General features: G+C 37.4%; 1 protein-coding gene across 3 annotated transcripts in view; it reads right to left on the reverse strand.

Moving 5' to 3' along the window:
- Window positions 1–5,372: 5,372 nt before the first annotated feature.
- Window positions 5,373–26,974, reverse strand: part of CUL5 (cullin 5) — a 32,335-nt gene continuing 10,733 nt past the window's right edge. For all 3 annotated transcript variants that reach the window (XM_032678750.1, XM_032678748.1, XM_032678749.1), the window contains 15 exons: window positions 23,925–24,066; window positions 22,796–22,941; window positions 22,639–22,719; window positions 21,362–21,455; window positions 18,020–18,150; window positions 17,170–17,277; window positions 16,521–16,585; window positions 14,719–14,851; window positions 14,052–14,183; window positions 13,280–13,403; window positions 12,346–12,521; window positions 12,068–12,229; window positions 11,246–11,364; window positions 9,815–9,938; window positions 5,373–8,893 (listed from right to left, as the gene is read on the reverse strand). In XM_032678750.1, the coding sequence (XP_032534641.1) occupies window positions 8,699–8,893; window positions 9,815–9,938; window positions 11,246–11,364; window positions 12,068–12,229; window positions 12,346–12,521; window positions 13,280–13,403; window positions 14,052–14,183; window positions 14,719–14,851; window positions 16,521–16,585; window positions 17,170–17,277; window positions 18,020–18,150; window positions 21,362–21,455; window positions 22,639–22,719; window positions 22,796–22,941; window positions 23,925–24,066 (1,932 nt within the window). In that variant the 3' untranslated portion in view covers window positions 5,373–8,698. The remainder of the gene's footprint in view (window positions 8,894–9,814; window positions 9,939–11,245; window positions 11,365–12,067; window positions 12,230–12,345; window positions 12,522–13,279; window positions 13,404–14,051; window positions 14,184–14,718; window positions 14,852–16,520; window positions 16,586–17,169; window positions 17,278–18,019; window positions 18,151–21,361; window positions 21,456–22,638; window positions 22,720–22,795; window positions 22,942–23,924; window positions 24,067–26,974) is intronic.

Genomic DNA, 26,974 nt, shown 5'->3' on the forward strand with positions numbered 1-26,974 from the left:
GGTGCTGCCGCTCGGGGACCAGGCGGCGCGAGGGGAGGGAAGGGGCTGCGGGGGCACAGCCGCAGGCGGACAGCCCAGGATTCCGTGCTGAGGAGGGAAGTCACTGGTAGCGAACGGTGTGAACACAGCGTGGAAGATCTCTGCGGGACAAGAACCAGCCCCCGGGCTGTCTCCTCTCCACCTCCAAGGCGGCGCTCCGCCGATCGCCGGCCCGGCCCCTCGCCCGACCCACCTGCGGGTTAAACTGACGTGAAACCACGGGCGTTTAATCCCCATATAGAAAACAACCTGCGCAGCCACAGGGGCTGTGCGAGTGCCGGCGTATTTCTGAGTCCGGGACACTGTCTGGCCTACCCGTGTGCTGTAGTTGCGCGCTGTTCTCAGAAAAGCCAGCAGTTTCATTCCCCTTACGCTCCTCCCTGTCTAGCCATGGTATAAACAGAGCACAGTGTTACCTCAGAATTCAAACATAGCTGAGAACGGCCTCGGCAGGTGCCTTTACAGAAAGACTGATGCCTGCTCAGCCCCAGCTTGGTCTCAGGACGACCATCCCAGTTCCACAGTCTTTCCTGCACTTTGCTTTACCCCCTCAAGTTCTCTCTGAATCTGGATTTCTAGATGAAGGCCAGCATTAAAACTCTACAGCTGTCTACCTGCCTGACAGTGCCCCTCTCCACCCTGTTTATCCAATATGCACAGAGCTAAGCCAGGGAAAAGCCTGGTTCTTTCCTGGTCTTGAGCTTGATATCTCAAAAAACAGGTTCAAAAGACAAGGTGATGTTCTCTGAATTGTGCTGTTGCACACTGTCTAGAATAAGCAGTTCTCTATTTGTTTCTGATCAATCTTGCTTACCTTCTTCTCAACCACCTTTTTAATTCCTGAAGGAGTTCACATACAGTTACAGTAACCGACAACTGAATGATGCGTTCCTTGGAGTTGATGTCTACAAGTCAGGTAAAGCAGCATTTACTTGCACTATTCCTTCCCTTTGTACCACAAACTGGAACAAATGCCAAGAACCATGCTTTGAACACAGCATCTAGAAAGCAAGGGTATTTCAATAACATCTTAACATCCATTTGCTATCATGACTAATCTATTGTTACTATTTTCTCTTCACATTGTAAAACTAATCTTTGTCAAAACTGCTTCAGTTCATTTTCTGTTCTACATCTCATTCATTACCCTGTGAGAGAGGATTCACTTTGTCTGTTCTCAAAAGTAAAATACTTCTTGCTTTCCATATACATCTAAAGATTCTCCAGACATGCAGCAAGAGCCTAATTGGGACTGGCACGGATGAAGGAAGAATTTGTACATTTTCTTCCTTGACTGTCAGTAGCTGATGTTCTAAGAGTTTGACCAATCTAGTCCAGAACTTCAATTTAGAGCCAAAGTTTTCAAGTACAAACCAGAGATAACATAGGGACTGACAAATATTGACTCAGGAAGAGCTGAAGGTTTTACCTTGAAAACATACATGTACCACAGAGGAAAACATCCAGCTTGGTTGGATGAGGGTATTTTTCAGAAATGAGTAATGCCAAAAAGATGTAGAACAAAAAAAGAGAAAGCTCTTATTTAACTTTGCTCTTACTCCTGCAGTATAAAGCTCTTTTTCAGGGATATAGCCTACAAATGCACCAGGACTAACACCTGTCTTAGCCAGAAAGGCACTTGGACTCCTGGACATATCGATTAATAGGCCCTTTATTGCACCTAACAGAGAAGGAAAAAGAGGACATTAAAGATAATCTTACTTCCCTTCAGATACGGGCAACTTGGAGCTTTGCAGTATCAGACACACATCCAGTCGGGACAGAAACCATGGTGCAGATCCCATCCATGAAGAGGTTCCCCAATGTTTTTGTCTTTGAGGCTCTTCTGAGTAGAAAGCAATTCCAATCACTATTCCTACTGTCAAACAAAGCATGTTCACACAAGAACATGTTGCTTTGTTTGAGATAAAGACAATGTGCAGGTGGAGGAGCTCTTAGAGGTTCCTTGTTATTCGTTATTTGATGGCAAGTATTTTCTGTGGTAGGGAAATAGGTGCAGCACAGGATAGGCCAGAAGGCCAAGCTGCACCTTTGCTATAGCACAGGTGCTGTAACACAACCTGTGCTTTCTCAGGTTAACTGGTATGTGGGTCATTTACTCCTTCCCATTCTTCTGGTTAGGACACTGCTAAAATATGACTGTCATAGTAACATGCCTTTAATAGGTCAACAAAAAATCCATCACAGCCAACATTCCTTCTGTTGCACATGACTACCCTGGGACTCACTATGGTTCAGTCCCTCTCCCAGTAGTCTGGGCTGCTCTTTCCCCCCGTCTGCTTCTTTACACCCTCCCTGTCTGACTCCACACCAGCCACCTCCTAATCCCAGCCAAATGGCCATTCACACCATAAATAGGAGGAAGATGGAGGGGGAGTAGGGAAGAAACATGTCCTGCCCCCTGAGGCAACTGTGCTTGCACACCTTCAGGAGATGGTGAGCACTGACCAAAAGTGCTCTGCTAGGTGCTATCCTACATTTTACATCTTTGGTCCAGTGATCTCATACATCTTCTCTTCCCCCCTCTGTACCTGTTGCTGCCTTTAGTCAATTGGTTTCCTTTTTTTCTTTTGCCTTCCTACTCTAGCCCCTTTTCCTCGGAGAGAGCTTTTAAGATTTTTTCAGGATAATTCATACTTAAAAGAATTCAAGGGTTCCATAGGGACTGTAAGGAGAGGAACATCCCCCAGAGCCACTGTCTTGAGGCTGAGCAGAAGAGCCAGGGTGCTTTCTCTGACTCCCCCAGCATCCACCTTCACTGTTTAGTGATGTTAGAGCATTTATGTGTGGCTTTATTACCTTTAACCCATGAATTTGTCTAACCCTTTTTGAACCTGCTGATACCTGTGATCTACAGCCCCTGGAAACATGTCCTTCTTCCAGCATTTTAAAGCAATCTTCTGCTGATTTATCAAGTAGCCCTAGTGCTTTTGTTACAGGATGTAACTGTGAAAACAGTTCTTACTCTCTGCCTTTCTGCTTTTGTAAAGTTCAGTCACACCCATGCTTGAATTTTCCTCTCCCCTATGAAGCCCTGGCTTCCCCAGCTCCATGACAATTTGGTTTCCTTCGTAGTATCTGGTTGTGGAACCTGGTCAAAAGCTGCTGGCAACCTGCAGCCCCCTGGCACCAAAGGTGGCTGTAGCACTAGTGACACACCTGGACCAGGCAGTTCCATTTCACACCTCCATTCCTTCAGAAGCAATGGCTGAATTCCATCTGGGGCAGTGGGGCTTATTGTCAACTAGCAGACCTGTTTGGAGCAATAAATCTGCATATTTACCTCAGCTTGTGATAAGTTCCAACTGCCTGCTCCAAGAAACGCAGATGATGTGCTAATTTCCTTAATATCTTCAGTAGTCGAAATCAATGACTGCAATAGCTGGCAAATCCTGAGCTGTATGTACGTATTAGACCATGGTCTTAAAACCAGAAAGAAAACCGTACTGCATTCTCTTCTTTAATTCTTTCAGCATCTTTTCTCACTAAGAACAATTCTAACGTACTAATTTCAAAGTTGCTAATTCTCAGTGTTCAGTCATAGACTATTAAAAACAGCCACACTGTGCTGTTCTTCCTTAGCTCAGCAGATGGTATTTGCTTTGACCATGCCCCAGATCAGCAGAGGGAAGCAGCAGCTGCCATTACTGCATCCAACCGTTCTTTCTTACAGGTGTTTCAGGCAGGAATTGAAGCACAGGGTTCCAACTGGATTTACACAGTGGATCTCCATCACTAAAATACATGAGGATGAAACGCAGGCAGCAAGCCTACCTAGAGATATTGAGATGTCTACAGAGAGGATCAAGAACACAAGTCTTATGAGGAGCGGCTGAGGGAACTGGGTTCTTTTAGCCTGGAGAAAAGGTCATGGGGGGACCTTATTGCTCTCTACAACTACCTGAAAGGAGGATGTAGCCTGGTGGGGGTCAATCCCTTCATCCAAGTAACTAATAAACAGCCTCAAGTTGTGCCAGGGAAGGTTTAGATTGGATATTAGGAAAAAATTCTTTGTAGAAAGCGTTGTCAAGCACTGGAACAGGGTGCCCAGGGAAGTGATTGAGTCACCATGCCTGGACATATTTGAAAAACATGTAGCATGCAGGGACACAGTTTAGTGGTGGACTTGGTAGTGCTGGGTTAATGTTTGCACTTGAGGATCTTAATGGTCTTTTCAAACCTGAATGATTCTACAATTCTATGCTGACAGGTAAAGCAAAGCAAGAAAAAAAAGCCACATTTTAATTTTACCAGAAAAATGAACCAGGTTTTAGAGCCTTTTGTATTTAGGTCAGTGATTCTACCTAACCTGTGACCAATTTACAGTGCTACAAACTGATTCAGCTAAGGAACTCGTGTGATGACTGGCTTCTAGAGAACAACTCCTCCTAGGAAAAGACTGCATGTTGCCCTAACAGAGGGAAAAACATTTGGAAATAATGGCAACCTGCTATCAAAGTTCTGCCTGCAAGAACTGCGAGCTGGCAAACTGCCATGCACACTACTGAACAGTCACTCAAAAAGAGCTATTTATTCCATACAGATAGTTCTAACTGTGGCATGTTCCAGAAAGCACAAAACACTGATGTTAGCTGGTGCACTTAAAGAATGTAAAAAAAGATTCACATTAAAAGACAAGGACAATCAGAGAAAAGCCATTATGGTACAAGCATTTCCTTCAGGCAAGCGACTGTTCCCACGGCACTCTTTACTGCAGGATAAGGTACCTAAAGGTCCCAACTGTCTGGTGACACTACCAGTAATTTTCAGTGACACACAGTGTAAATAATTTCAGAGACAAATCAACCAAAATATTCAGCAATCCAATATATCCCAGGAAGTTGCAGAGACATAACCCTTTCTAAAAATGCCACAAACAGAAACTGAGGCACCCTCAGCCACTTCTGACATGGCAGGCTTTGATATACTAAAATGGAAAGACCGAGGTTCATCTTTAAATAGGACTTGGAAGACTAAATAGTTCTATGTATAACCTTAAATACTTGAAAAATCATAAGAAAATAATTGGAAGTCTCTACCTTTTCTTTTTTTAAAAATACTCTGACTGTAACAGACTTTGGGACTTGGAATCAGGCAAATTTCATACAGTGGCATCTTTCAGGAGCAGCACCTGAATTCAACTTTAAAATTTTGCAGGGTGAGACACCAAAATACCTTGCTAAATGAGTAGTCTTTTATATTACATTTTTATTTTGCAAGAAAATAAATTATACAACTTAAAAAATAAAATTCAAAAATTAAGCAGTACATCAAAATAGTTCAGCTGGACTGCCATACAGAAACTACCACCATTCAAAATTGTACAGCATTATTATCTTGGTAGTGGCACACATTCAAAATTGTAAATACCATACGTAGATAGTTATTACAACTCAGGAACTCAAGTTCGCTCAACACTCCAGACTACATATAGTGTATATGACAGGAAAGCTTTCATGTATTGTTTATTTCACAAATATGACCTCAAAGAATTACAAAGATAGCATCCCAGTCATTTAGATGAAAATAGAAAACAGTTTGAGTTTAAGATAGCAAATCTTTCTGTAAAACTATCAAATCTTTTTGCCAATTGTATTTTTAAAATTTGCACTTTACAGGACAATGGCATCCCAATGCAAATAAATGCAAGATGTTAACATTCAAAACATTTATATTCAGTTTAAAAAGGTGAAAATGAGAAAGTCACATTGTCATTTGGAAATGTAATTGCATTACAGTCATAACAAATGAAAGAAACGAGTAAAAATAGAAGCTAGGGACACCAACTGTGGAAAGAGGAAAAATGGAAGACTTCAGAATTGAAACTGAGATTTTCATCAAGTTGTTGGGACAGAGAAAGATTTAACAGTATTTCTTAATTAAACCCATTAAGAGTGATTTTTTTCCCCTCCCCCCTCTTCTATACCAGATCTCATTCCTTAGCTATTCACCGTGGCAGTGTGTGTGGCAACATGTTTTTCAGATGCAGCACCTCCTTAAGCTAGGTCTTTGGACATATATATTCATAGCTAAAAATTGCAGCCTTAAAAGTGCATTGTTGCAATATTGCAAGTGAAGAATAGTTTTGAATTCTACCCTCCCCAAAAGAACAGTTTACCCCAGGTTTCTCCCTGTGCCCCAAGTGATACTAGTTTTAAGTGCAAATTGGTGAAAGTGACCTGATGAAGGACGCTAAACGTGATTCTGCATCTTTAACAGATTTGCTGGTGTGAGTCTCAGATTTAATAAAAAACCCGACATCCATTTCTGGAACATATTTAAAGAAAAATGACCATGTCATAGGCACATTACCAATTCTATTTCTGCATCCCAGGTTTTGAGAATTATTTAGGTAACAATTAGGTTGTATTGTATATATTAGTCGAGGGAACGTGTAGCTCCTTAGCTTTCAGCAACCTGTTGCTTTCTGCATACACTCCAGCTTCCTAAACAGTTGCACCTGAAATGCAGTCTCAAACTTCTCTCTCAAATCTAAACCGATGGCTTCAAAATCAGCATTATCCCCTTTGCAGCTCTTTCTGTGTGACAATTTCACACCTGTTCTTCTCTGGTTAAGGGTGGAAACTTTTCTCATTGAGAAGTGTGCTCAGACTGTCATGTTTTCCCCAATTATCCCAGCATTTTACTTTTAAGTTACAAAGACTGAAAGTCTTGCAGCACAAAGTTTTTTATTAGAATTTTGTTTTCTAATGTTCAAATAATTTCATTGGTTATCTTCTCAGAGCACCACTTGCTTTTGATTCTGAATTGCAACACCACAGGGCCAACATGAAAGATGCAATATTTTTAAACAGCATCTACTTTTGAGTATCAATAAAAGCATGTAACACAAGCTGTAGGATTTCAATCAATTGTAATTGGCCAGGCCTTGATTTCTCTCCGTCTCTTGGTCATGAAACCCTTACTACCAAAAATTCCTTACTCAAACAGATGTCCAAGTACACATGTTCTCAGTCAGTCACACTGGCATTTACATTAGTAATAGAGCACGCAGCCTGTTTAAGGGTGCAAACAGCCATTCTTGGAGAGTTTCCTTTTAAACCACTCTTACTGCATACTTTACTGCAACCATGTGAAAGTAGAACTCCTCTTACTTACTGGAAGGCTTTCTTTTTTGACTAAAGTTAATTGTATCCTCTTCCCCCTTTCATCATCAAAGAAGATGAGGCCTTTAGATGTTGTAGTTCAATTAACTGGTTAATTAAAAAAAAAAAATTCGCACATTTGCGATTTATACAAGAAATATTCATACAGAACTGAGTAAAGCGCAACTTACCTTTTGTCTTAAGACAGGCACTCTGCTCTTGTGATTCATGGTATCAGTCCAGTACATGCTGGGACATTTCAGAATAGCAGAGAGGCAGGCAGTGCCAAACAACTACTTCAGACGATTGAAAATAGAAGAGGTAACATTAGGAAGTTGAAATTCCTGATGTGTATTTGGCACTCTCTCCGCATACACTAAAGAAGGTATTTTTCCTTAGCTTTTCACCATTTTCATCAGAATTATATTTCCTACCCTACCAGTTACAAAATAAAAAGCAGAGCGGTTTTTTTGTATAAAGATGTTGACTAGTCCAATTGGATTAACCTTGCATGTATATAAAAGTTACCACTGAGGAAACAGTACAGGGATCTTCAAGTGTTATTCTCTTTCTGGGGGAGTTGTGCATCAATTACTCTTTAATGCATCCAGATATATGTAGTCATACCTAAATATTTGGAGTACAAATATTAAATGTACAAGGAAATACACTTAGTATTTCTGTTCAGTATAGCAGACACTCCCATGAAAACTGCTTTTAGAGTGAAGTATCATTCAAGAAACCTCTATCTTCTCAAAAAGGATTGTAGCAAATCATCTGTCCAAATAAGGTAACAAATAACACATATCCACTCGTTTATAGGAAACAACTTAAAAACAATGATCTCTTGCTTAGCGAAAAATATCACCCATGACTTGGAATTACTTTTGTGTCACTTAATGTGTCAATTATTAAAATCCAGTTACTAGATTGAAGCACTGCTCTAGCCAACAGGTTTTAACTGTAACAAATACATATCAGTTGTGATGCATGTGTTTGTGTGTCTCAAATGTTATTACATAAAAAGGATCAAAGGTGGACAGTACATTGCTCTGTTGATCCAAAACACAAAAGTGAAAGTGCTACTTCTAGTCCTAATTGCATTTAAAAAAACCCCAGAAAACCAAAACCAAACAAAACAAAAAAACAAACCCAAAACAAAACTAATAGCAGTTCCTCAGTGCATGAATATTTGAATATTTTTTCCTTGTGCAAGTACTGGTCATCTAAAAACCCAAACCTGTATTCTTCCTGGTGGGTGTAAATCAAATCTACTTTAAAAAGTTCACAATGGGCTCTTCATGAATGCAAATTTCCCACAAAACAGCATGCTGTTAGAAGTGTGCAACATGAAGGGAATGCCATCATGCTAGCTGAATGAGATTGGCAAAATATAGTCCTCAGTTAAGGTAAGGCAGGGATTTTAATACGTAACAAAAGTCAAAACAAGTCCTTCTGCAGCACAAACTGTTGCAGCTGTCTGTCCAAGCACCCTTCCATTTATGTTCTCAGCATCCTGCAGAGTCCTCAAATTATGCCATATATATGAAGGTGTTGATATCTGACTCATCTCTTCTGATATATTTGTGCTCTATAAGCCATTCAATTTGCTCTTTTATCATTTTCTTTTGTGGCAAGAACATATTTTTCAGTATTTCTACCAGTTCAGTCTGAAGCTGGGCATGAGTAATTTTCTTCCGCATTTTCATTATTTGGATGATAGCCTCCTGGTGGGGTACAAGAAGGAAAAAAAAACACTTTTAAATGCCTGAGTGAAGTGACAAAATGAACACAGCATTAATAGGGAGCTCCTGGTAAGGCAAGACAGCAAGGAAATCTGTATTTTTCCTTAAAAATCAGATAGATGCATGAAATGCAAGCTGATGTAAAATTGGAACTCCCAAGGAGTTCTTATTTCATAAACACAACTGGGCATTAATCTTTTTGCTTCAAGTATGGTCACATATGGTATCACATGTTACGTCAGGTGATACAATCTACTCTGACTGATAGAGCAGACCTGAAACTTGAAGGTAAAATGGGATTTTGAAACTCCATAGTAGGTAATGATCTCTGATGCCAGAAAAAAAATCAGTTTTTTTTAGAACCATCAGCTCAAAAGATTTGACATGAGTAGCTGACTGAAGGACAATCAACCACAAAGCAGGAAGCTGCAGTTTGTACAGCTAAGATGCACTTTTAAACTTTCCCTCTAAGGAGAAGGCCTCTTGAAGAGTCATGTTCTGTTACTGCAGTGTGATCCCATCTCCAAGATTTTCCTCCTTCATACAGACCAAAGAGATCTCAAGATCAACAATACTGTGTGTTCATGGTGGTGGCTAGTGTAAGTCAACTTTACCAATCTGCTGCTGTCATCCACCACAACACTGTTACACCTTCACCACTTGCTTAATATCTGCTTTGCCCTCTTTAAAGATGATGATGACGTGGTATTTCAGAACAGGAAGCTGATAACTACAAGCGCAAAATCAGGTATTTACAGAGGATCTAAATCAAACAGCAAAAGTCATTTCCAACGGGATTCAAAAGCACTCATTTCATATATCAACATCCAACTGTGGACAGCATGTAATGATAATACAACAAAAGAAATAGGGTATTTTATGTTCTTCTAGCGGTTTACTTGCCTGGGTTCGTAATATTCTTAGCTGGACTATTCCTTCATTTTCCTCTTCCCGCATTCTCTCTGTAGTAAGTTGCAATCGACCAATCAAATTTATCTTGCCCCTTTTCTGAACTTTAGCGTTTTTTCTGAAAAAGTTGCATTGCATGAAAGTAAGCAAAACAAAAAACCACTTTCAGTTACGGAATTCCCGTTAAACTTAAATTACGGGTGCAAGGAATAACATCTCATATCAGACATTTATGGGCTATTAGCATTGCAGCAGTGAGACAGCTGGCTGACAAATCAAAACTCAATGACAACATCTCTGCACAATAAAACCTAAACAGTGCTAGTAAGCATTACAAATAAATCCCTCAGTTGAAACTGCTAATGTCCGAAGTTGAAAAGCTACCAGTATCACTTTAAAGAATAAAATTTCAGAGAAGTATATTTCAATTTAATTATATAAAAGTAGGGTTGTTGGGAGGAAGTTTTTACAACAAAGTTCAGGAAATTGGACTAGCTAATATTCCATTAAAATTGTCTGTCTAGCTGAAAAGAAGGACAAAATCCAGCTATTGTAACAAAGAAAGCTGATGGCATTCTCCAGTGATTACCCACGAATTTTCTGTACAGCCTGTCTCTTCTGTCATGTCCTCTCATCATTTTCCAAAGCTCAGAATCCTGAGGACAGGAATAAATATTGGCCCTGGGCAAGAAACTAAGTCCTGGGGAAGCAGATTTGTCACCTGTCCCTTTCTCCACAGATCCAGATGTCCAGTTGCTATTGAGTAGGAGGCACAAAATCTGAGGTTACTAGCAAGGAGCCACTTCTCATCATAGTCATTGATAATAGAGGCAGGCAGAAACCCAAAACATGCTGAACATAGTATATACCATTTAGATATTCTCTCTTAATATTATCTTGCTCTCTGAAGGATTTCAAAGCAACAGGAAAAGAGCACCATGATTCTTACAGAAATAAAGATACTCTGGTGAGAGCCACACCAAAAATCCTAGCTTTTGACAGCACGTCATATTATTAAGCAGTTTCACTTCCTTTTTTAACTTATCACTCTGCTTTTGAAATTCTGTGCGTGTGTAATAATCAATACAGCACTAGGGCTCTGATTACAGGCTGTCCTTCCATGAAATTTCATAGGCTCATTGGTAACAGGAACATAACAAAGCCTCCAATTTTGCACCTCATCCCTAGGAGCTTAAGAAATTGAATTTCACAGAAATTACATTTTGTCTGAAGGGATTGCTGCAGGTCATCTAGTCCAGCCACCTACTTGAAGCATGACTATAGCCAAAACTAAGTGAGGATAGGGCAGCAAAGCATGTGTCTAGCTTAATTTTGAAAAATTTCAAGAACAAAGGTTAAGTTAAAGTGAATTCCTTTAGTTATAAAATAGTACATTGTTATTTTACTTTTCAAACATCATCTTACATTAAACTGAACTCCTGGTTCACCGAGAAGAGGGTTCCTTCTGTAAAGTCTTTGGGTGAATTGACTTGAGGTTCATATAATAAAACCTGACGTTTCAGCTTTGGAAATGCTACAAGAGACTACAGAGAAAAGGGGAGGGGGGGAAAGAATGAAAATAAAACACCAGACTTTCTAAATGGAAACAATTACTTTCTAAGAACATAATTCACTGCTGTGCAGACTGTAGTGAGGGAACCACACAGCACTGCTTGGAGCTGCTAGAGGTCAACATGAAGATACCAATAAAACCAGAGAGGGGACACAGTTTATCAAATCTCCTTCTGAAATGTGTTAGCATAAGCAAAATATCATACGAAGTAGTAAAATATACAAACTCACAGCTACAGAAGCGGTGTTAAGTCTGATTTATGTTATTTGTCTCTTTATTTGTGAGCTAAATAGTTAGAAATCTGATAAAGCAAACACCGAAGTTATTTTTAAGCAACATGTATTTATCAGGTGCCACTAATTTCCTAGAATTAGACCAGTCCCACTCCACAAACCACAGTCATAACTCTGTGCTTTAGGCAGCATATGGTCAAAAAAATCTTGCAGTTCCCAAAAGCTTGTTAGGTAAGTACTGGGTAGAGAGAACATGTTAACATAAAGGCTGTGTGTGCTCAGCAGTAGTTCAAGGAGCCAACATTACAACTGATTAATTAGCAAGAAAGGTGTTCATGTTTCAGTTTCAATGTGTTATCTGACAGTGCTTTCAAAATACTAATCCAGTATTTCAGAGTACAAAAATCAAGAAGTAATCTGTTTCAAGAGAAAGGGATATACCCATAAAGTCCTCCTAAGTTCTGCATCAGGGAGTTCAGTCGCCAGTTTCAGATTTTCAAAGCTGATCTTCTCTCTGGGTCTTTGGTTCCATGCAAACAGCACAGCTAGCTGAAATGTTGTTACCTCCAAGTCATACTGGCCAACCTCATTCTTAAATGTTATCTGTGAAGAGGATGAAAATTTTACTCATAAGCCCATCTGGATCACAAGCTTGATTACTATTATAAATACACAGAGTACAGTCATTGAGACTGACACAGTGAAAACTATACACTTACAATTCCATTGGACATGAGGTGGTGCCAATGGAGTTTCCTACCACTGTGATTCTTTTTATAAAATTCTTCGACTTCTGGGATGAGATCTTCTAATTCCGTGGGCAGTGAGACAAACACTTTTTCAGAACTTCGAGACCAGGCACCAGCATTTAAAATTTTAATATTCACAGAGTCAGCTGTAAGATGATATTGGATTATATGAATCTCCAGGTATGACTGATAGACAAAACAAAATGTTTATTTTTTTTTCTACTCTGCGTACAATTATGGAGGACTGAATTTTCAGAAAGTCGCAGGGTATCTACCTACTTAAACATCAAGGTGCTTTATTTAAGCATCACTGGCTTTCTGCCAACGATGCTGATTGAAATCTGTTTTTTTGGCTTGCTTCTGCAGAGCTCCTTAAGCCCTGATACAGCTTTATAGCTGATGCTTGTAGGAACTACTCAAAGGTTTTCAGCAGTGACAGGTCCAATACCGGATTTTCCTCAGCCTCTCTCATCAGTGAAACTTAATCTCAGAAATGTGATTTTAACACTTCATAGCATTGTCCAGCTCTCCTGCTGGCAGATAAAGGAGGAGCACAGCATGGTGCACTCATGAAGAGTGATGAGGGCATAAAAGAAGGGGGTAGTTCAGGCATTCACCTGGTTGATGCTGATTCAAGCCCCTGCTTACAATTTATCTAAAAGAGGAGGCAGTCTGTATCTACAAGACTGCTCACAATGAAACTTCACAACAACTCACAGAACGATACAGCTCCAGCTGTATCAACTACAAGAGAAAGCAGGGTCTACAGACACTTCCAATCTAGGGGTAACAATGCCACGAAGACTATATTCAACCTGCAGTTGATATAATTTTTAACAAGATTTAACAGACCTATTCTTTCACTATGAGAAATGAAGAATAGCAAATAATTTGAAAACAGTACCTGGTAAAGCAAGTTTATTATTTTTGTGCATTTCTTTGAAGGCCTGGTTCAAGTCTTCAGACACTTTGATATCCTGGAACATTCTGGCCAGCTTGTTTACATAGTCTGCTGGCATTCCCACTTCCTGTATAAACAAAGAAAACACTAAACAATGACACAGACAACTATGAACAAAAAACTTTAATTTTAAAATAGTAAGCTTGAAAAAATTGAGAGCATAGAAGTACAGAGGTACCATCACTTTACAGTAACTGTTAATGTGCAATGTAACAGAAAGTGTTTTTTTGCATGGATCATAAGCAGTTACCCCCTAAGGGCATATGATGATTCTTTTAAAGAAATTCAAGTGCTGAAGAACATATGCATGCATTAAGGAATCAATGAATTCTGAGATTTTATGGAATGTTTAAGGCATGCAAATAATAGTCTAATGTACATAAAATTTCATAATTAGAATGCATCTTAAATTATTTACATACCAAAACAAGTACACTGCATTTTGCTCATTTGCATACAGAATCTATGAAGCTTTCACATAATCATATGTGAAATATTTTAAAATCTATCACTACCACTACTAGCCCTTAGAAAAGAGCTAAACTGTTTTAATTTCACAAAGTTTTGCGATGAAAGGGAAATATAAGATGCCCTGAGCGGCCTGCAATTTAAGATAAGCCTCATCTAAGCAAGAAGGGTATTTAAGTTCAAGAGTGGGAATATGAATTAACCACAAGCATGAGGCACAACCAAAGAAAGGTGTCATGCTACTTACTCTGAGCCATTCCACCATATTCTCCTCAATTTCACTATCAGCTGATATATCCAATATCAGACGTCTTGTTAAGTGAGCTTTGTGATATCGCATGAAAACATCTTTATTCTGTACATATTTAAGTACCAAAAGCTGTTAAAAATAGAGTTTAAATATTTATTTGCATTGTCAATCAGACAAGTCTTTGAATGCTGATCTAATAGCACTGTGAAGTAGAAAAAGGCTATGTGACATTGCCTTAAGGGTAACGGTGTTAATACTATCACAGGCATCAGCTATAAATCTTTCATAATATTGCACCTCCAATTTCTTCATTCAAACATCAAGAAATCCTCTTACATCAAAAAAGACATCAGCACTGATATGTAAAAATCTCCTGTATTATTTTCTAGACTAACATTAGTTATTGTAATACATTACAATCTCATATAGGCATTTAGCATACCAATTCTGTGAACTGACACAGGAGATATGAGACGCTGAATGATTTACAAGATTTAAACACATATACACACTTACACACACTTCATTAACATAATAAACTCTTTTCCCTACTATTACACCTTGCATAACTGTTTTTGAAGATCAAAGCCTTGACCCACATAAGGAAATGGAACAAACAAATTCATTATTCAGAATAATTGAGAAGTAGAAGACAAAAACATACCACTTCCTTAAGCTTTGCTTCAATTTCTTCAGAGGTTAGTTTTTTGCTTAGTGGTGTTTTTCTTAGCAACATGTCACAGTAATTAGCAAGAAGCTCAGGGCATTTGGATTCAGGCTGTGTTTTCAATCCAACACTAGATAAAAGAAGAACAACACATCTTCAAACCATACAGAATCTTGCTATTCTGGAGAAGTCACACTTAACAAGACAGACCACTCTTTCCTGATGCCCTTGGCAAGGATCCTGGTGGTGAATTCATATCATCGGTAAACTAATGTAAAATGAGGGATAACACCCTTTTCTTCTTGAAAGAATAAATACTACCAAACGCTTCAGAGAGCTTCTACAGCTTGATCATTTTAACTGCTTATAATTTTAGAAGTCTAACAATGAAGGATGAAGTAGAAACTACAGTTTGAAACAAATATTGCATGGCAAAAAGTATTCCAGCGAAGGATTTAAAAATGTTGCAGTGAAATTTCACTCATCTTGTCAGTGTGCTGTAATGAAATTTCAAGAACAGCCCCCTGCACCAAACTTCAGAGACTGCAAAACTCAACACATCTATCACAAAGTAACAGGCTAAAATTATTTCAAGACAGGTATAAAGGGTAGACTAACAGCTTGGAGATTAAAAGCAGACTAAAGTTAAACCAGAAGATGCTACAGTAGACAGATTGTGGTTCTTAAAAATTCATGCACGCACAAGGTCGTATTCTGAACCTGTCTCCAGACTGGTGAGTAAAACCAAGTGCCAAGGACCAATTCCTGTTCCTAGAGTCAGATGGCACCAACTTGATTGCTACTCTCAAGGACCCCAAACAAGCTCAGGAATCCAGTGTTCTTGATCATTCTCTCAACCTCTCACCAATTAGTATAGACAGACTAACACTTTCAGACAACTTGTCCTTTTTTTTTAATTAATGAACCAGCTTGCAGGCTAGTGTCTTCTGCCTTCCTAAAGACCAACTGAAGTACAAGCAGATCACTAGTCTTCTGGTTATTACAAGACAGAACCCTTATTTAATCTATGTGTTCCAACGTATTTCTGAATAGGAGTCTACAAGATACTGACAGCAGTGAAAAGTAGTAACTGGAAAGGGAAGCTGGCATCCAGTTACATAAGCTCTGTTTCCATAGTAAATCAGAGTACTAACTACATATAAGCAATCCCAACAACCTAATATATACAAAATCCTACTCAAGTGGCACATCACATGGTAAATGTTAACAATCAATTAACTGACTGCTACCTTCTCTTGGCTGAGTTAGCAGAGTGGTCACTGTAAGCATGGTCCTTCTTCTTGAGTCACGCAGGTCTGCCTAATCTACTGGAAGGTGTTTAAACTAACCTGGTTAATCCTGCACTGAAACAAAAATGTAACAGCCGGACAGGTCACACTCACAGCTGGCACAAGAGGAGGTGGAAAACAACTTGTGGATGGTTATACCTTAATCAGCCATAAAGATTACTGCCTCATTTTAACTCAGGACCTTTCCTGAAACTGCAGCAGAGTTATACACGTTTTTGGAATTAAGAGCCCAGAAAGGTATTATTAACTTCAGCTAAGACTGACTCATTAGTATAAAAGAACAGATCCCCAATTATTCCAAACAAATTTGAGTTTAAACAGGCTGCTGCTATTCACTGATCCACTTCCATGTGAAGAGGGTATTACTAGAGGTTAATTAGCAATCTGAAATTCCATAATGCAAAGAACACAAAGCCCTTTTAAACACAGTGTTACCTTTTGAAGAGATATTTTAAAAACCTCGATTCACATAGAGTTTATATGGCTTACCCCTTTTGCTTCAATGGCAATTCAAGTTTAAATATTGTAGCATCATTCACAACTGCTTTGTATGCCTGAAAAATAATTACAGATTATTCGTGCTTCACTCAATTTCTTTCTGATACGAATTGCAAAGATTTTCTCTCTCTTTATACTACTGTAACATGAAATTAATTTGATTTTTTTAATTAGCTCAAAGCTTGCAGATTTGATTTTCCATTTGAGAATTCCAATTTTATGACTCAATTTTCCATTAACGGATGTTTTACATTAGCATACTACTTTACTTTAAAAAACAACTTAGGAAGGGATTACGTGGAGTAGGTTGCACGTCTGAAGTCATGAGACAAATATGCAGTAAATTCTAAACACAAATTATTGCTGAACCAGACATTAAGGTTCTCAACACAAAGATCATCTTCTAATGTGCTCTACAACATTACAAAGCTGAACGCATGCCAATTTATGCAGGACTACAACAGAAATTAAAAGCTTATCAGCTGGTAGAAAGTTTCATCAATGTTTTAGTCTGTATATTTATTAGAGTAAGAGCAGCATCTAGATTTAACAGTGACTGGGTACAAGGATTTCAGAGACATCACAATATGAATTACAACAATTCTTATACTGAAAACAAAAGGTCAGCAGAAACACATACCTTATCTCTTGCAGTAAGAAATCTTGGATCATCTTGAAAAGCTTCTTTAACCAACTTACTAAACCGATTAAATAGCGTGAGTAATTGCTCTACGTATTTCTCAGAATCCTAAAGAGGCAAAAATCAAATAAAAGACCAAGGCTCCACAGAATTCAGCGTGAGCTTACATGTAATTCCCTAACCTGTAAAAATGTTGTATCCTCAAAAGCCTGCATACTATGACTGCATTTTATCTTTATTCTCTGTACTGAAGATCTCTGCAGCATGTAAGCCTACACACAGACTTTCAGGATAGTCTTTGAAAGTTATATACAAAAATATAATAACTTTCAAATACTGTGCAATAACTTTTAAAAGAAAAAGAAGTTTTCAAGAAGAAATAAAAGGCACATCCTAATTGCTGCAGACACTCAGGCCTCCTAGACCCTGATGATACAAAGCTGAAAAAAAGAAAGGTGGGGAAAAAAACCTTATAATTCCCACACTGAACAACCACTTGCAGATTGAAAGCAAATTTCAAATTTCATCACGAAGTAAGAATTTTGGAAAAATTGTTTAGGCCTTTTTAATTCAGAAGCTAACACAATCCTATCATATAAGCATCCCATGCACTTTATAACCTTTTCTTTACTGCAAATTCAATTCACTTTTTAAAGATACAACTGAAAATGTTAACAATATAAAGGTATCCTGAAGACATTTAAAACTTCCAGTGGATCAAAATTTGAAGTTTAAAGATAAAATCTTCAAGAACTATTTCCATTCACAAGCTTGTCCCACGAATAGAGAATATTTAAATTCTGCAAAGTTGTTTTTTCAGTGTTCCTTTATTAAAAACCAATACACTTACAGTAGTAATAGTTTCAGCAGCTGCTACCATGTCTGCCAGTCCAGCACTAACAATATGTTCTTCCAAATCCTTTAGCATAGGTTCTATGCCATTCGGAACTTTATCCATCAGTGAAAACATTAAATGCAACTCTGAAAGATACGAATACTGATGAAGCTAGCAGTCAAAAACCTGTATAAAATCCAAATATACTGCATTTCTGCTAGGAATGTATCAAGTGGAACACTAAATATGTAAAGCACAGATAATCCAATTCACTCCTTAAAAAGAAACATGTTTTGAGTACTGTTCTAACTCTGGTTCCATAAGGAGATTCTTCTGAAGGCAAAGACAGATATTTATTGCAATGTAATACTTGCTCATGCATACAGTATCACAAGCTTGAATAAAACCCCCTAAAATCAGCGGTAATTTGAATTAAATCCAGATTCTGCCTGCCTCATAATCCCTGGCAAAACCGGATCTCTCTCAGTTAGAAGCCTACAGGAGTTTACGCATGAAATTGTATGGATTCAAGACATTTTTTAATTTTAAATTAAAGCCAGAGCTGTCTCTGTGTATCTTCCAATACTACCTACAATGTGGTTTTTTTAATTAAAAGCGTGTAAAATTCTGAAGTAAGCAAAACTGAGGCAAACAGTGAACTCTTTTTCCCAAAGAGTTTATTTAGTTTTTCTGAAAGTTACCAGTTCAAAAACTTAAAAAAATTATATGCTTTGTCTACTTTTTGTGAAGATATTTCAACACTGCTTAAAAAAAAAAAAAAAAAAAAGGTACTGAAACATCAATAATCATCTTGACAAAGCTGTCCACAAAGAACACTGGGATTAAGGTCACCAGATTGTTGTAGAGAGACCACAGAGATTTGAACTCAACATAGCAAAGGATTCTGCTTAATGAAGTAGAACAAATCAGTCATGGACTCTGATCCTTTTTTTGACAGAAAAAATTATAGATTCACTTAGTTTCCCAATGCTGTGTCTACTGTGAAAGGGGAAGAGCCTCCTCAGCAATACTTCTGTCATCAACAAACATCAAGATCTTGTCACCACTTCGAATGAAATATGTTACCAACTTCTGTATCTCAACAGCTGCTGCAGGAGCAAATAGAAAAGCAAGGCACATAGGAGGAAAAAAATCCTTTTAGAACGTAACAATGCAAATTAAAGAATGGGAATTAAAACAAACTTTCAATAAGAACTTGCAATGGTACTAGAAACAACTCACAATGGACTGAACGACAGGATTTCAGGAACCAGAAAAAGAAATTGAGTCAGAGGCGTTCTCAGTGCAATTTAGATGTACTGTAAGTGACGGCAGCACTGTTTCACATAAAGTCCAAAAACCTCACTCAACTTTTACTGGATCTTTTAAGCTGTACTTTTAGAAAGGGTAAGAGGGAGGAAGAGATGGCAGAAAAAAGAGAAATAAAAATATATATTAAAGGGTTCTACATCTGTTCCTGTAAACTAGTGATGGCATGAATAATTCAAGAAAAAAATTGTCCTAAGAATCAGTGGCAAAGGAAGACTCCAGGTGTGTCCCTAAAACTCCAGGAACCAAAAAAATCTCAGATTCTTCAAAGACAGATTTGAAAGTAACAAAACCAAAAGGAGTCTTTCACTGGAATTTCTCTCAGAAAACGTTATGACACTGAACAGTAAAGAAATCCATATTGTAGTTGGTCTTAGAGGCACTTAGTCTGTTTTCATTCTTAATTTATAAAAGCCAAGTGTACTTTTTATTTCTGTTGTATTTCAAGAATACAACTTAGGCCTAGCCTCCCTACTACTATAAGCAAACCAAAGTACACTAAATCAATTCTGAAGTCTTTGCAAGCTATGTCATATTTGACAGTTTTTAGTTGGGAAACATTATTCCTTCCTTCCTTCACACAGCATGTAAATATTAAGTACTTCATATAACAAGAGTGTCTTACAGTAGTGCCCAGCTCACAGCCAAAAAAACCCAGCAAAAGAGTCCTCTCTTTGTCACTGCCGTTTAATAACAAAAACATGACTAAATTCTTTGGGGCACATATCAGAAAGTCACATGCATAAGCAAAGTACAGCAGAGGGCACTATCAGATGTATATATTACTATGTATAGCTCCAGTCTTTAATTACGTTTTAGTCATCTGCACCTGTGTCCTTCATTACAGCATTTCACACAGTTCTTAGGTACCGAGTGGAAGTACTTTGCAACCAAGCACTATACACAGGGCAGACACAGCCCTGCGTGAATATTTCAACAGGTTTCTTTAGAAAGATGCTTTGGCTGCTATAGATGAGCCCTTCTGAATCTCTGCATTTACATAAGCCTCCTGTATTCTCCCAAAGGCTGTAACATATACTCATAAGAAGTTTTGTAGCTTTCTACATTTAGCTCTGGACTACTGCCAGAAATCAGGTTGCTAGATGAACAGATCAGTATGACATAGCTTTGAGGTCGAATTTCTTCTAAAATGCTAGCTTTAGAAGTATTTTCTACAGTATTCTAAGTCATAAAACAGTTTTCACATTTCTGTAGACATTAAAACTTCATCAGACAGTAAATATTCCCTGGCTGCAGGATACCCAGACTTCAAAGAAAAATTAACCTGTGAGTTCAGCTTTTATTTTTTTTCAATTTCCCTACTTGAATTATGACATTTTAATGACATATCTAGTTTGTTTTATCATACAGGACCAACACAAGACTTCTGAATCACACTAGCCTCTCAATTTCTGGCAGCAGAGTTAAAAAAAAAAAAATTCTGAAAACTTTAAAAAGGCATGCAGAGCTAACTTTCAGTACTCACACTGACACTGGCTATAAAACCACATGAACAGCTTGCAGAGATTTGGTTCATTTGACCTACGGTCCAGCACCAATATCAGAAGAAGAAAAATTTCTCCCTGCCTTTCAGAAAAAGAGCTTTGTAAAGAGATGCTTCACTTTTTTTCCAGGTGTAAACAGGCAGAGGGGTAGAAATGAAGGGGAAGTGTTTGTATCTGAAGTATTCAAATAGAAGGTAAAGACATTCGTAGCATTTACCAGAGCTGGTCAACATGATGAAAGTAAATGTAGGAAAAAATAAAGAAAATAGAACACAAAATATTCTTTTTGTTTTTCAAGTAAGATGAGAGCGCATTCAAATTAGGTTATTGTACACACAGATTTTAAAAGTGATAGAAAAAAAAATACGAGCCAATGACGGTAGTTTTTCGTGGGATAAAATTGTTCATGAGCAGTAGTACTTTTCTATGAAAGACTGCCACCATCTATTAAAAACTGTAATTTGATATATCTACACACAAATCTATTTTTATGCAGTAGATGCTGAGTTCATCCTGCACTTACTTTCTGTTTCATTTCGTTTGATCATGCCTTGGCATTCAGCTAAAATAGTCTCTTTAAAAGATGTCACCAGGGCATTGACGCAGCACTCCATTAGCTGAAATACATTAAACACAGAATTAGCTCATGTAGCCATCTGAACGCCAAAGTCTGACGTGTCTCATGTTTGCCATGACACAGGATCTAGCCTGTTCTCAACAACTAGTTCTACAAAATAACGAATTCATTGACTGATTCATGCAAAGTATGTGTAGTTTGAATAGAATCTGTATAGGAACCATACTTCCTAAAAATGCTTAGGTTCATAAATGTGGTAAAGTCTCCTCCAAACCATTAATAAGCTTAGTATTTCTGTCAACTCTTTCCTCTCAAGGGAGCCATCACTTTTGGAACACTAACTACCCTACTTCATTTCCAAGTATACATCCAAGAGCTAAGAATAGTTCTCATTCCAGCATACCCTATTTGGACCAGGCTGGATGGCTTGAATAAGGCACTAGATCTAGAACAGAAACTGCATATACATGTCAGGACCATCTCTCTTTTGTCAGCCTCTTTATATGGGTTACAATTTATAGCTGTGCAGAATGAATGATTCACAGCTTAACAAAAGGCATAAAGCACATTTTGATTCACTGCAAAAAAAAAAAAAATCAGATTTAAAAGGTATTTATTTAAAATAACCTGTTTCCTGAACTAATTTCAACACAGACAATCATGAACTATTCATTACAGTTAAATCTTCCTCCAGAATCTGAGCTGTGTAAAATACTGCTCAAGAGGGAAGAAGGGGAAGGAAAGAAAGAAAAACACCCTTTATATTAAATGGCCATATTTCAGCCTAAGAGGAAATCTATTACAGTTTTAATGAAATTTCTATAGCTCCTTTTGTTTGCAATGAACAATAACTCTTTCAGGTATTCTAAATAAGCACTGAGAAACCCTTTGCCAAACAGATTGGTCAGCTTATTTTCAAACACAGGAAAAAACCAACCATACCAGATTCAAAATAAAAGAACAAAAACCAATCTGAATAAAAACCTGCCCTTCAGTGTGAACTTTTGTTCTACATGTACTATTAAAACACCTGCAGAAATTGTAGAATACCACTGGAAAGTAATACATCTTGTTGCAAATTAATTACCATAAAACCCACGTAAATTAAAAACCATCAACCAAATTGTTTCAATTTAGTGCTACCAAATAATACTGTAATAGAAAAACAAAAACTGCAATATAATACTATATAAATATGTCATTTTTCTACATATTATACTCACTGCTTCTACAGAGTTACATTCACGTCTTGTTTCTAAATATCGTAGTGCTCTTTTCTCTTCTTCTTTTAGTTTAGCATCTGCCTGTGCAAAAGTATAACAGCAATCATTTTAAGCACTAACACTTTCAGAACAAAATTCCAACAGAATTTTTACTTACATATTTCATATAATTCTGTACACCATTTTGTTGTAAATAAGAAGGAGCCTGTGTTCTATAAAATCTCTCTGTTGAATCCAAATACGCCTTTTCAAAGTTATCCCGATATATCTGAAGTTTATCTTCAGGATTAGAACAAAGATTAACTGCAAAGAGAAAGTCCAAACTTACTCTCAAGTCTTGGAAACTTATGTGGCTAATATTAAGCAAATCTCAATGAGAGAGTGAGTCTTGTATCAAAAGGTTGCATTGAACAATTTGAAATATCTGATAAATGCACTCTAATCACAAAAGGACACCAAATTTGTTCAGTCTTTGCTCCAAAAAACAATCTGATTAACTATAGAGAACTAGAAAAAACTGCATACTTAGCTCCAGCACTTCAGACATTCAAACATGGTAATCATAAATACACATATAAATAGAAAATTTTAAGTTAGAAGAAAAAAAAAGATCAGTATAATGTCTAATTAAGTGAAAAGTTCTCCACCTTACTAAACAAAAAGCTTGTCTTAGACACTGTTATTACAATAACAATGTCTTCATTTTATTTTTTTCCTGTTTTACAAGAATGGAGACAGTGAGCTTACTGGAGTGCTTTGCATTAGTTGGAAATAAATAGTCACTAAATAGGATATGCTTTAAAAAAGTTTAGGATTGGACATCCATAAAGCCATCCAAGAGAAGCCAAAAGTTTCATACAACAGGCTGCAAAACAGCAGACAATGGTGAAATGTCATAGAGGTTTCAGATATACAGATCTGTTCTGCAACAAAATGACTGAAAGTCTTAAATGCAGCCTGTTTAACATTTCTTCTTCAAACCGTCTGAAGAATCAGAAACAGCATGTAAAGGAGTGCAGACAAAGTTATATCTGCAACCCTAAAACATCGAAAAGTTTTCTCTTAGTAAACATGGATTTTGCAGTAACTGATACACAGGTAAATCACTTAGAAGCTAAAGATTATATGCAGAATTTAACTGATATCATGTATCAGCAAGAACAACAAAAAAATCAATACCAAATGCTGAGATAACAGTTTCAACCCTACCACAACTGCCACCTCTGTATGAAGAAAATTAATTTACTAAAATGAAAGGGCAACAAATTGGCCTGTGCAAGACGTACCATATGATTCTCGAACTCCAATAACGAGCTGTGAGTCGAAAGCTTCTCCTAGTCTTTCCGCATGAACTAGCTTCATTGCACTGTCCTGAAGCCTATTTTTTATATTGGAAAATATGGATTCATTCCACGTATCTAGCATGAGCTGTGTATTAGGAAGGAAAAAAGAAATCCTGTCAGAAAGGTACATGCAGGCCTAAGTTTGTGCAAAAGACATGCAAGACATCAGAAACACAAATCAAGCAATTTTTAATGTAATTTCCAGGTTCATACAGCAGTTCAGCTACAGTAGAATTTCGTCTGTCTCTGAACTTGTTATAGAAGGAATATTCAGCTTTCCTTCTAAGCTTACTTTATGTAACTGGACAGCTAGGGGAAATCAGTCTTTAATACATATATTAATTCCATAATTCTGTATTATTTCTACAGTTCATGGTAATTAGTCAGGTAACTTTTCCAGCAATGCAATGTGTCAGAGTTGCAGTATCAGGGGGTACTTCTGAGCCAAATATCCAAACACAGTTCACTATTTGGCAGGCTTTTTCTTAATTTTCTTATGTAAAGAAAAAGACTGATGGTTTTTGATTGCATTTATCTAACAAGAAAGTACAGTATGCAAGTTGATGCATATGTAAATTATAAAAAACTCCAAATCTCATTTAAACAGTGCAAAGTCTTAAAATTAGTTATGCAGGCTCCTGTCAAAATCCTCATTACTCAATGGGTCCCTTTTTATTCCATTGTGTGATTTATTAATTTTTGGTGATTGCTACTGATGCTGCTGCAAATGCATTGCATTACACCTGACCACCATACTTGTGCCCACCTAGGCCCTATTAGCTCTTCAGTAGTAAATACTTGAAGCATTCTACATGTTTGCTAAAAATCTTAATTTGCTTTGAACCTCAAGTCACTGGATCTGGTTCTATCTATATGTCACTGAATACCTAATGAAATTATGCCAAAGCTTTAAAGATAATGTTATTTTTTCTATCCAACTCAGGCCATTTCATTGCTTTAGAAAAAAAGCTCAGACTTACACTATCTACAAACTTGACAGTAACTGCTAATAATGGAATTTAAGCATAATAATATTCAGTCTACACTGGTAGTGGAAAGCAGGTTGGAATCATAAAATTTATGAATTCAAACTTTACCTCATGACTGTGAATAAGCTTGCTAAAAAATAACCTATGATGACTTGACATCATTGTATGGTGAAGCTAATAGTAAAGATTAGATGATCTTGTTCCATTCTTGCTTAGTAAATTTGAGATTTTAACACAGCAAGCACCTAATAAAAGTTGGATATCCTTTCAAGAGAGTTAAGTTTACCACAGTTTATTCTTAACTTCTCCATAATTGTCTCTCAATTTCCACTAAATTTCCATTTCTACAACTGAAGTAATTCATGTTGGAAGAGAATGTTTACAACATTGCAACATTCTTAGAAGCAAAGTTTTATTTAATTATGCTTCCTCCATGACCTTTCTCATTACTTGAACTTTATTGATACAAACATTACGTTGCACTGTGCAATTAGAGAACTAGTTTACAAGAGTTGAAGTAGGTAAAAAATGGAGAAGAAAACAGTGAGATAATCTCAAGCAACCTGGCAGGCACATTAATGACTTTGTCATGGTCAAACTGCTTCTAAACATTATGGACAGGGAAGTTTTACACAGATATTTAGAGGAAAACACATGTATCATTTTGGGTGACTGTATGAAGAACTCCTCAAGCATGGGAAGTTTCCACAAAGCACTTTTTAGAAAACTACAGAGAATGATGCCAGAAACAGAAAGTGACCTTCAGCAGGGAATACAAAACAGTGAGATAGGTTGGAGACTCTGGGTTTTAATGTCCCAGTGATGAGCTGGTCCTCACTGAACTACCTATGAGAGACAACTCCATCAGCTTCAGTCTTGACCAAAATCTGAACTGTTAGAAACCAGTTCTTTCTCCCAGATTCTCCTCACTACTTTGTCCACTTGATATTGTCTTTAATTTCTTAGTTTTCCTGCCTTCTGCATAAAGCAGAGTTAAGAGTTCAAGTTTCCCACATCTTGGTGAGCCTAATAAGATCACATGCTTTCTCCAGCAAACAATGAAAACTAAAAAGGTAATGTGAAATGACGATTCCTCTCTTTGCTGCTGTTTTCTCTTCCTTTTCTTCAAGAGGTAAAGGGGACAAGATGTCAAAACAGAAGGGCAAATTAAAAAAACCTTGTCCAAAGTAAGGCATTCAAACTATTTTGCTCTTCCCATCCTGGAGATAGGAGAACAGTTAAAATGATCTTCAATACCAAGTTAAAGATCAATAAAGAAATTTCATTTCCCTACAGATACTTTCTGCAATGAAAAGGAATAATGAAAGATGTTAAACTAAAGTACATAACACTTTACAACTGATGTGTTTCATTCTCCTTATAATAAAAGACTAAAGCAATTTCCAGGACCACTATTCATGGGACTCAGAACACTGAGCACTCCATACTCAAAGCACTAGACTTTCTTATGTTTAATATGAACCAGTAAAAAGATCGTATCTACAAGATTCTACATGTCTAATCTTTTCATTGATATGACTGACAGTTTGGAGAAAAAAGGGGAAATTGAGATATCAACAGCCATATTTAACTTCAGATGACAGAATTTAATCAGTCATTTATAAAATGCAGAGATATGTCCCAGTTACTATTTTGGCCTAGGGATATAAACCAGGAGCAGAAAAACTACTCACTTATGTATACAAATACACTTGCTACTCACAAATATACAAAAAGTAGATGAATTTACAACTACTTGCCATTCCAGGATTCAAGCCATAATTAAAAAAAAAAAAAACCAAACCCACACAAAGTAAACCAAACCCCTCAAAAAACCTCCACCAAAGTCCAGACAAACTCAAAGCCCAAACGAGAAGTGCTTTAATCACATGAAAAATACTGTTAATAGCCAAAGCTGAACTGGAGAAACAAAGTGAAACTATTGTGGAGAAGAAAAAAAAAAGCTGCAGGGTTACTCTGCCTCTCACGCCGAAGCAAAGCGAT

This window comes from Chiroxiphia lanceolata, chromosome 2 (genome assembly GCF_009829145.1).
Source record: "Chiroxiphia lanceolata isolate bChiLan1 chromosome 2, bChiLan1.pri, whole genome shotgun sequence".
In the NCBI taxonomy this organism is placed as follows: Eukaryota; Metazoa; Chordata; class Aves; order Passeriformes; family Pipridae; genus Chiroxiphia; species Chiroxiphia lanceolata.